The sequence below is a fragment of the Aspergillus sydowii genome (assembly GCF_001890705.1).
Source record: "Aspergillus sydowii CBS 593.65 unplaced genomic scaffold ASPSYscaffold_7, whole genome shotgun sequence".
Lineage (NCBI taxonomy): Eukaryota > Fungi > Ascomycota > Eurotiomycetes > Eurotiales > Aspergillaceae > Aspergillus > Aspergillus sydowii.
The window spans coordinates 858,376-868,480 of record NW_024467865.1 but is presented as its reverse complement, the minus strand read 5'-3'; the positions used below and the strand labels follow the sequence as shown (position 1 = coordinate 868,480).

At 50.1% G+C, this 10,105-nt stretch overlaps 4 protein-coding genes across 4 annotated transcripts; 3 read left to right on the top strand and 1 right to left on the bottom strand.

Moving 5' to 3' along the window:
* Positions 1 to 252: 252 nt before the first annotated feature.
* Positions 253 to 1,952, bottom strand: ASPSYDRAFT_133648 (TauD/TfdA dioxygenase family protein; the record flags this gene model as incomplete). The annotated part of the gene is made up of 7 exons (XM_040840646.1): positions 253 to 979; positions 1,029 to 1,100; positions 1,156 to 1,256; positions 1,310 to 1,428; positions 1,475 to 1,533; positions 1,583 to 1,657; positions 1,707 to 1,952. The coding sequence occupies 7 exons, from the start codon at positions 1,950 to 1,952 to the stop codon at positions 617 to 619; spliced, it is 1,035 nt and encodes a 344-aa protein (XP_040701447.1). The 3' UTR covers positions 253 to 616.
* Positions 1,953 to 2,721: 769 nt separating this feature from the next.
* Positions 2,722 to 4,362, top strand: ASPSYDRAFT_205182 (MFS transporter; the record flags this gene model as incomplete). Its single annotated transcript, XM_040843877.1, has 3 exons — positions 2,722 to 2,880; positions 2,935 to 3,176; positions 3,227 to 4,362. 3 exons carry the CDS (start codon positions 2,722 to 2,724, stop codon positions 4,308 to 4,310), a joined length of 1,485 nt encoding a protein of 494 aa, XP_040701446.1. The 3' UTR covers positions 4,311 to 4,362.
* A 1,053-nt stretch (positions 4,363 to 5,415) lies between these two features.
* On the top strand, positions 5,416 to 7,417 carry ASPSYDRAFT_46796 (uncharacterized protein). The gene is made up of 3 exons (XM_040847321.1): positions 5,416 to 5,914; positions 5,975 to 6,084; positions 6,148 to 7,417. The coding sequence occupies exons 1-3, from the start codon at positions 5,647 to 5,649 to the stop codon at positions 7,162 to 7,164; spliced, it is 1,395 nt and encodes a 464-aa protein (XP_040701445.1). The 5' UTR covers positions 5,416 to 5,646; the 3' UTR covers positions 7,165 to 7,417.
* A 651-nt stretch (positions 7,418 to 8,068) lies between these two features.
* ASPSYDRAFT_153804 (uncharacterized protein) lies at positions 8,069 to 9,578 on the top strand (the record flags this gene model as incomplete). The annotated part of the gene is made up of 3 exons (XM_040842321.1): positions 8,069 to 8,508; positions 8,575 to 8,721; positions 8,777 to 9,578. The coding sequence occupies 3 exons, from the start codon at positions 8,069 to 8,071 to the stop codon at positions 9,576 to 9,578; spliced, it is 1,389 nt and encodes a 462-aa protein (XP_040701444.1).
* Between the last annotated feature and the right edge of the window lie 527 nt (positions 9,579 to 10,105).

Sequence of the window (10,105 nt, the reverse complement as noted above, 5' to 3'; positions counted from 1 at the left end):
CACAGCGATTTCTAGATTAAAAAAAATTGTAAATAGCTTTATTTAATACTTTAATATTTAATACACTACTTATTTCTATATAAAATACTTTTGTTGTGGTTGAAAAGCTTCATTTTTGGTGTTGTGGTGGGAGTAAAAATCGGGCGTCAGGTGGGACCGGGCGTCAGCTGATCAGCAACGGTAATGGCCCTAGTCATAAGGCACTATCGAAGTACCAGCAGCGTGTACAGCATGCTGCAGCTCTTACACGTCCTGCAACGCTCAACAAGAATGCCTCGTCCCAAAAGCTTTGTATGGATTGGATTGTGGGGTATTTTTAACAATATAAAGAGCAGATCCGACATCGAGGTAAAAAAGGACCCCGCTCCGTCCGGCAAGTACATGCTGGCGAGCAGACAATGTGTGAGATAGCTGGCTGGCCACCAACCCTGCACAGTTCTTGGTGTAGCGGTCTAATATCTCCTCAAACAATCCAGGTAGACCCTGGTGCGTTTCAGATATCTTCAATGTTCTCATCATAAAATGTCGCCACACCTACACTGAGCACCTCGATGACTGATCGTGAAAACGGCTATTTATGCTAAATGTATAGTATAGCCCAACTGGACTAAAAATACTAAAAGCCATCCAGCCCAAGTGTGACAGAAACCTTCTCCGGTATGCCTCTAGCTTCGCCCGGTGTCTTCGAACTCGATTCGTAAAAGGGTTTCTCGCCGTAAACAGCTGTACGCTTTCCTACTCGTTCCTCCGTATTGTACCCACCTGGAATGGCACGGTGCGCAACAATTCTGTTATCCCACAGCGCGACGCTGCCGGCCTCCCAGTGCCATCGGACACTTAGGTCGTCAGCCGAGTGAAGATGTTCGCGGAGGAAGTTGAGAACGTGTAGTGCCTCGCTGCCCTTCAACTCTTTGATATTGATGACGAAGGCTGGGTTGTAGAAGAGAGATTGCCCTCCAGTTACTGGGTGGGTGCGAATCTGCAACTTGTTAGGTGTGCTTCGAGATATTTGGGTTTGGATGGCGCACAAGTGGGTGTTCTCTCCGCACTGGTGGTCTGAATGTAGTGCCTCCGCTGTTGATGATGTTGATATATGTATGCTATTGGGTGTTAGCCTCTGACCCTAGGCCCCTCAAGGCGGTTTAATGGCCATACCTCAGAACTATGGATGGCATGAAGTCCCTGTAACGTGTGCTTGAATGTCGGACTTAGTTTATCAAACAATGCAGTCTGACTGACGAAAACAGTGTCACCACCTAGATCTTGGTAAGCGAGTGCACGGCGGCCATGGTCAGGATTAGATGAGTACCATATTCAGGGGCCTTGACCATTCTGAGCATTGTATAAGATGGAGGATTAACTTCGAATGAATGGTCTGAATGGAACTCTGCAAAGGCGCTACTGGAGTGCTCGAAGGAGCGGATATCCCTGCGGCAAAGTTAGCGAAGTCAACCACCAGTGAAGATAGTCTTACCCTCCTCGACCGAGAATAGTTACGTGGCGGGGATCTACCTGGTTCGGGTCTCGATCTTGCTGACGGAAGTCAGAAAAGAACAGTATTAGAAGGTGTTTCGGGACCTACAATCCCATAATGTTTAAAGAGCTCGTGTTGCCCATCAAGCGCGAGGTCTTGGTCTCTAAAGAAGACAACTCCTCTCTGTTTCTCGAGTCAGCTACGATATCTCTTATTGGAGGTGTAAGTATACCTCGGCAACTAGCAATGCCAGCTCATCCTTCTGTTTCTCATCAAGCTTACTGATTTGAATACCCTGCAACTCAGTGCCAATGTACGGGGTTAAGTGCTTCACTTTGGTGACAGCCGACAGGAGCGACTTCTTTTCAGGATCTGCAAAGAGCGCGCGATCTTTGGGGGGTTGAATTTCTTCGACTGGAGGGTTGCTGGGCTTGTAGGAGAGGACTCTCTCAGTGAGGCCTGTGTGCGCTCCAATCATTTTAGCGTGCAGTATGTATGTATGTATCTTGATATCGAGATAAGATTAAAAAATTGGCATGTCCAAATACGGTGAATATGCTGTCTATTAAAATAACTCTTTTCATTGCGCTTACAAATTTCAGCACTCCCCCTCTTCATTGTCGACTTGTAACTGGCCCTCCCCATCTGCTATCACCAGAGCACGAGCATGATCCTCATATGGCGTTATTCGGGAATCCCCGAGAGACGCCGATTACAAAACAATTAAGTCTGTTTAAAGTTCAAGACACTATTTCTCAATTCACAGGGCCCCTGTCTCGACCCCAGGTCTTCACTCTTAGTGGGAACTGCCACTCCTCCCGCGTCCACCGGCGAGATGCACTTGATCAGATCCCACACAGCTGGAACACAACAGCCAATAATGATGTTGCTATCATGATATCATTTTGGCCCTGTATTGGTGACTTCAAGGATTGAAGACTTGAAAATTCAGACCCGGCTCCTACGCCAGCGTTACATTGGGTATCACCTCATCGCCAAGATAAAGCACGTTCTGTCGCCCATCACCAGGATCAGAGTCGCCATGCGGGGACAAGGAATAGCCACTATGGAATGAAAAATTACGCATATCGACCGATCTACGAGGTGACTAGATTTATTTGCGCATCTCCCTTCTCTTTGCCGCGACCATCCAGTCATTCCCACATCTCACCATGTCTCTTTCCAAGGCCCCAACCACGAGTGAGACGAAGACGGGGGATGCCAGTGAGAACAATAATGGCCCGGCCATGGTCGACTCTACCGGTCTGCAGAAAGAGTTGGCTTCGGTAGATCAGGTGCTGGTCCAGAAGATGGCGCTGGTGAACGGTGCGATCGATGAGATTGGAATGACGCATTTTCAATGGAAACTGTTCTTTCTCAACGGGTTTGGATACGCTGTTGACTCGGTAATTGGCCGCCAAAAAGAACGCTCATGGAACTGATATGCTGACGACTTCTAGCTTCTCGTCGTTTGCCAGTCCATCGCCCAGCCCGCCGTCACCCAGGAATTCGGAAATCCAAGCAAGCATATTGCTGGAGTGTCTCTTGCATCGCAAATTGGCCTCCTAATTGGCGCTGCTGTCTGGGGATTCTCTGCCGATGTCATAGGTCGTAAATTGGCGTTCAACTCGAGTCTTTTGATCTGTGCGACGTTCGTGCTCATTGCGGGCGGCATGCCCAACTACATCTCCTTCTGTGCTATGTTCGTCATAACCGCCATCCTTTACCTCCGTGGCATACTAATCAATCCAGGGTTGCGATATACTCGGCAGGCGCAGGCGGGAATTATGTTCTGGACGCGACAAACTTCCTCGAGTTCCTTCCAGCGTCCCATGCCTGGCTCGTCACCTTCCTTGCCGTGTGGTGGGCCGTTGGATATACGATAACTGGTCTATTAGCATGGGCTTTTATGAGCAATTTTAGCTGCGACCCCGATGCCACTGTTGCTGAATGCACCCGTGCAGATAACATGGGCTGGAGATACCTCCATATTGCCTGCGGGGGATTGGTACTACTTACGAGTATCCTGCGCCTTCTTGGCATCAAAATGGCAGAGACGCCGAGGTGGTTAGCCAGCCAGAACCGGGACGATGAACTATACAAGGTTCTTCTTGACCTATCAGAAAAATACAAACGCCCGTTCACGTTAAAGCTAGAGGATTTGAAATCCCAAGGCTGTGTCCAGGGAACAGAAAACTCCGTCTGGTCAGGCCTGCGGCTTGCAAGCCATTTCACGGGTCTATTCAGCACAGGGAAGCTGACTTATTCAACTATTATGATCATCATCAACTGGCTATTTATCGGGACAGTCTCTCCTCTGTACAGTATTTTTCTACCGTACTACCTCAAGTCCCGCGGAGCGGACACGGGAGACGATTCAAACTACACAACCTGGCGGAACTACGCCATTAATCAAGTTGCCGGCCTGATCGGACCTATCATTGCCGCAGTCCTCGTCGAGACCCGGCTAATCGGGCGCCGACGAACCCTCGCCATCGGGGCGGCAATCACAACAGCACTGCAGTTCGGTTATACCCAGGTCACAACGCCTGCGCAAAATGTGGGTCTCTCGGCGGCCATCACTGCGGCGTCGAACATCTATTACGGGACTATCTATGCTTATACCCCAGAGATCTTGCCCAGTGCCCATCGAGCAACGGGATATGGACTTTGTGTTGTAGTAAACAGGGTTGGTGGGATTATTGGCGTTTTGGTGGGCAGCTATGCCAACGTCGAGACTACGGTACCGTTGTTTGTTTGTGCTGGGCTATATGCAGCGTTGATAGTGACGAGTTTGTTATTGCCGTTTGAGAGCCAAGGAAGGAGGGCGGTTTAGGACAAGGATTGCATTTCGCGTCAATAACTAATAGTACCAGTCGCTTCGCGGTCTTATACTTTAGACGGAGTTCCTTCTTCAACTACTTTACCGAATGGATTCCAAGCTCTAGATCGGCCCGTCTGATTGTAATTTGTTTTCACTAAAGATAGCATACGATAGTACTTATCCATAATGACTCTCGCTTCGATTGGCGGTTGATTAACCCTAATGGGAAGCAAGACTTGGTACTGTCTCCCACCTTTGGCATCCCAAAAACAGCAGTTGGGCCATGTCCCAAATAAACTGTTTATCGGCAATAGCTAAGAGTATTTCTATTTTGACTTCCACTCGTCACTGACTATTCAGTCTGCATCTACATCTTCTTTTTCGAATTCGTGGATCGCTACCGGGGAAATGTTCCCTATGCGGGGCCCATCCAAGGCTTTATCGATGACGTCCGCCAAAGTGTCAGCCCTGAGCCAAGTTACTGTATTCATATTATTTGTCCGTAGGGGAAGTATGGAAGTATTGCGAAGTGCCTGACTGGGTGGCCGCGATTAACATCTGCCTTTGTGCCAAGCGCGCCAGTGTTTGAAGTGATGGACCCATTAGCCAATACTGATTTATGACCTGGAAATAGCAGAGATTAAGGTGCCAGCTAACCCTGTCCTTTCGCACTGTCGAATATGCCACCGGTCATTAGTTTCAGAATTATCCGCTGCCTCTGTTGATGAGACTAACACGCTGGGACTCGCATCTGGAGACACCCTAGCAAGCCTCGTAGAGGAGTTGATTGCATCGGAATGAGGTACCTGCACCTTGTATATTCCACCGTCTGCGTCATACTCCCTAGGTTAACGCTCTCCATGCGGTCATGTTGTGGCCTGACCGGCCCTTCCGAGATTAATTTCCAAAAGAACCATCTCCGAGTTGCATCGCAGCGTCTCGGGCCGACAAAGGACCAATGCCATGACTTTATACTGTCAGGGGAGCATGATTGACGCTTGACTAACCAGAATAACTCTAGACCAGGTGTAGATCGCCGCACTCTGCAGTCTCAGCGGCTGCGGGGCCTCCACACTGTCCCTGCTTCTCCGCCGGGACTGTCGGCCCATTATCGGGGGGGCTATCTCTATGGGGAGAGATTTGCGGGATAGATGTGGTAGGGGAGGCACATCCGTGAAGGAATGACAATCTCAAGATCTCGGAGCGCGCCCGGCTGCGCAGAGGGAATCACCTGGAGATCCAAATATAAAAAGGGGGCGAGCATTCTCTGATCAGTATTGCATTCAGATCATTCAGCAGAAGCCTGCTCCAGTCTTTAATAAGTCAAGGCGTTACTTTTGCCGGAATCATGAAGCTGGCCCGCACCCTCACAGCCTTTCTACTCCCCCTGATATCTATACGCACTGTATCAGCGGCGGATGTGGAAGCATGGAAATCCCGCAATATTTACTTTGCCCTGACTGATCGCATTGCTCGTGGGAGCGACGACACAGGTGGAGATGCCTGCGGCAACCTTGGAGACTACTGTGGTGGGACTTTCCAGGGCTTGGAGTCCAAGCTTGACTACATCAAGGGGATGGGCTTTGATGCAATCTGGATCACCCCTGTAGTTGCTAGTGAGTTAAAGTCGTCCCTCTGGCTGTCTGACTTGGCTGATTGCGTTATTATTTCTGCAGATGCGCCAGGTGGATATCATGGATATTGGGCGCAGGATCTCTATAGTATCAATGAGAACTATGGCACGGCTGCTGATCTTAAAAGTTTAGTTAATGCTGCTCATGAGAAGGTAAGTGCACTTATAGTGCTTGCTCCGGTCCAAGTGGCAAGGTACTAAGTGGCTTCAAAACAGGGAATATATGTCATGGCAGACGTAGTTGCCAACCACATGGCAGCGCCCATCAGCGATAACAAGCCGGAGCCATTGAACCAGGAGAGCTCCTACCATTCCGACTGCACAATTGACTATTCAAGCCAGGATAGTATTGAGAACTGCCGTATTACAACAGACCTACCAGATGTGAACACAGAGAGTCCCGAGATCCGGACACTCTTCCAGGAATGGGTCGGCTGGCTTGTCCAGGAATACGGGTTTGACGGCTTACGCATTGACACCGTCAAGCATGTTGAAAAGGACTTCTGGTCAGCCTTCTCCGCCGCCGCTGGGGTCTACACCATTGGCGAAGTCTGGGACGGTGACCCTGCCTACCTCTCCGGATACGCAGACAGCATGGACGGTCTACTCAACTACGCGGTCTACTACCCTATGAACAACTTCTACCAGCAAAAGGGCTCTTCCCAGGAGATAGTCGATATGCATGATCAAATCGATACCTCCTTCCCCGATCCCAGCGCCCTGGGCACATTCCTAGACAATCACGACAATGCGCGATGGCTGAGCGTCAAAAACGACAAGTCGCTTTTACAAAACGCACTAGCCTATGTGGTTCTCGCTCGCGGAATCCCCATTGTCTACTACGGCACAGAACAGGGCTACGCGGGCGGCAATGACCCGGAAAACCGTGAGGACCTATGGCGCAGTAACTTCAGCACCGATGCGGACTTGTACAAGGCCATATCCCTGCTGTCGGCGGCAAGAAAGGCCGCTGGCGGGCTTGCTGATAACGACCATGTCCATCTGTATGTCGCAGACACGGTATACGCGTGGAGTAGGGCGGGTGGCGACCTTATTGTCGTCACGTCCAACGGTGGATCTGGGTCAGAGGCGAACCCATGCTTTGACTCTAAGAAGCCCGGTGGGACGTGGACGAATACCTTTGGAGAGGGGACGGTTACTGCTGATGACGGCGGGCAAATCTGCGTCTCTATCTCCAATGGTGAGCCTGCGGTGCTGGTTGCGGACTCTTAAGCTGGAATCACTAGTTTACTCTAGCCGGGCCTTCGCAACGATTCTTGAGCCTTGTTCTATTCAGTTGTACCATGGTCCTTATCATGTTGTCAAGCCTCTCTCTCCTAACATTACGGTTCTATGAGTGCAATAGTATTCTGTTTGGACATTCTTGTCATCTGTCTAAAGGAATTCTGATTCTTGATTATAAAAGGTTCACTTCATGTATTTAGTTTAGTGTAGTTGGCTAAATCGAATATTCTATTTCGCTGAAGACCGTGTCACTGTATACCAGCTATACCTCAATTCTGTACAACCAGGGTGTGTGGCTCAAGTACGGCTGAGCGGACGGGAATCCCTGTTTTCCGCACCGTGTGGTCGTATGTACTGGAAAGGTTCATATCGGAAGCAACATGCCTTGGAAGAAATCTCTGGCGAGCTGAGCCTGAGCCGGAGAGTAACTAGGTATGAGTGGTATATACTAGGAGTATAAGGGTGGCCTCAGGCTTCAACACCGTCAACGCCTCTTCCAACGGCAAATGAACAAATCGGCGACTGACCTTGTCTGATTATATTCGTTAGCGGTCTCGAGCGGATCAGCCTACACCAATCGGAGCCATTCTTCTTGATTAGTCTCCCGGGGTCGAGTTTCAGATATGGGGTGTGGCATGGGGAAACAAGCATCCTCCGTGCTCTCCGTGTCAAAAGTTGAGGGTCCTATGTCTGGGCATGGCGATTTGTGGATTTATCGTTTGGATCTTCTTTGGTATGCCCTTGCTGGACTAGCGTTGAGCTTGTTCCCAGGATGAAATGCCTTGCTGGAGCTATGCGGAGGATGTTGCCGCGTAATCCGCGTTAAAAGCTATATAAAGACTCTTGTTTCTCAGGATTACAGTCTCGCATAACGTAAAGCAAAATGCTTACAATGATCCCCCTTCGTCGCCTACTACTAGCACTCGCGGTTCCCAAGGCAGTCCTATCCGCAAGCTCGATCGAGGTCGATATTAGCTCGCCCTTGCAAGAGATCCATGGCTTCGGCTTTTCCCAAGCCTTCGGGCGCGCCAGCGAGTTCGAGGCTGCCAGCACTGATCTGCAGCAGCAAGCCCTGGACCTCCTCTTCAGTACCGAGACAGGCGCTGGGTTCAGCATAATCCGGAACAATATCCCATCTAGTGTTGATAGCACCATTGAGCCGGAGAGCCCTGGTTCGCCGGCAGCCACACCCAATTACACATGGAGCGGCGATGACGCCGGACAGGTGTGGTTTACCAAGCAAGCTGTGTCGTATGGCGTGTCAACTATCTATGCGAATGCTTGGAGCGCGCCGGGGTTTATGAAAACTAGTGGCGACGAGGCAGCGCCTGGGTATGTCGAGCTCCAGGTTCCATTCCTAGGATCGTGAGCTTTGTTGCTGACACTAACCCTCTCAAGCTACCTTTGTGGAACAACAGGCCATAATTGTACCTCTGGAGACTGGAAACAAGCGTACGCGAATTACCTTGTCCAGTATGTCAAGTACTACGAGACCGAAGGGCTATCCATCACTCACTTGGGGTTTCTCAACGAGCCTGACTACGAGTAGGTACCGTCCCGACCATCTCGACCTGGTATGCTGATCACGACCACCACCCAGGACCAGCTATTCCCAAATGCAGATCAGCCCAGACGCAGCAGAAGCCATCTCATTCATTCCAACTCTATACCAAACCGTCCAAGACGCCCACCTAGACCTGAACATCACATGCTGCGATGCCATCGGCTGGGACGGCCAGGAAACCTACACGACTGCCCTCAATGCCGCCGGTATGGACGAGTATCTCAGCGTAATCACATCCCACATGTACACCAGTGACGCCACCTCCGCTATAGATACAAACCTGCCAACCTGGATCACCGAAGCCGGCGTCGAAACCAGCGACGCGCCCTTCACCACCACGTGGCACGACTCTGGCGCACCAAACGAGGGCATGGTCTGGGCTAGCAAGCTCGCTACGGGCTTCATCGACGCGAACCTCTCGGCTTACCTCTTCTGGGAGGGCTTTGAGATTGAGGAGACACAGTCCGCCAGCCACCTCGTTGATGTAACAGGCTCTTCTAGTGGTGACGTCGCCGAGGGCTCGGGGATCTTCTATGCTTTTGCCATGTGGTCGCGCTTTATCCGGCCGGGAGCTCACCGTGTACAGACCAGCGGGTCGATTGACGATGTCGCGACGGCGGCGTTTGTTAATACTGACGGCTCGGTTGTCGTTGTGCTGACGAATAGTGGTGATGTGACGCAGACTGCGCAGATCGGGGTGTCGGTTGAGTTTACAGTAGCCAGGGCTTGGGTTACGGATAACGATCACCAGATGGCAGAGATGAATGTTACGGTGAGTGGTGGCAGTGTTGGGGTGGATGTTCCGGCGCAGGGCGTCGTTACTGTGAAGCTTACCTAGGGGGGCTATCATGTATATAGTCATTTACTTCGCCTTGAAATTGTCACTCGCTAAGTAGGTTCTGCTTTTGGGGTTGGTTGTTACTGACATGGTGCACTAGTAGTCTTGTATAGTGAAGTCTGGTATGTTATGTATTGTACCATCAATAGACCTTGGTTATTGCGTTCCATCAGTACATCTGGGCAGATTCATGCCGTGGAGATCTACCTGATATATGCATGGGAGTCAAAGAAACTGGGTATTTCGAAGACTATTCGAAGCCAGATGATGACCCGGAATACATACAGGATATACAACTTGGTGACGTAGCAATAAGCCTCCGCTCCTAGTCTTCAGATGCTGTTGCTCGGTACGATTTTTGGAAGTTAATGGATTCGGATGTGTTAACATGGCGCAACAGTGTATCTAAGATGGAGAATAATGTCCTGAGCATGAGGAAAGAATAATATAGTATCCAAGGAATAAACTTAAATTGTCTTAGAGAGATTACACGAGGAGCTGAGTACTTTTATCAATAGATTGATTCT

Excerpts from the sequence above, each read along its gene's own strand:
- ASPSYDRAFT_46796 (XM_040847321.1), top strand. The coding sequence starts at position 5,647 with ATGAAGCTGGCCCGCACCCTCACAGCCTTTCTACTCCCCCTGATATCT. Across the intron at positions 5,915-5,974 it reads GATCACCCCTGTAGTTGCTA|ATGCGCCAGGTGGATATCAT; the intron begins GTGAGTTAAAGT and ends TTATTTCTGCAG. Across the intron at positions 6,085-6,147 it reads TTAATGCTGCTCATGAGAAG|GGAATATATGTCATGGCAGA; the intron begins GTAAGTGCACTT and ends GCTTCAAAACAG.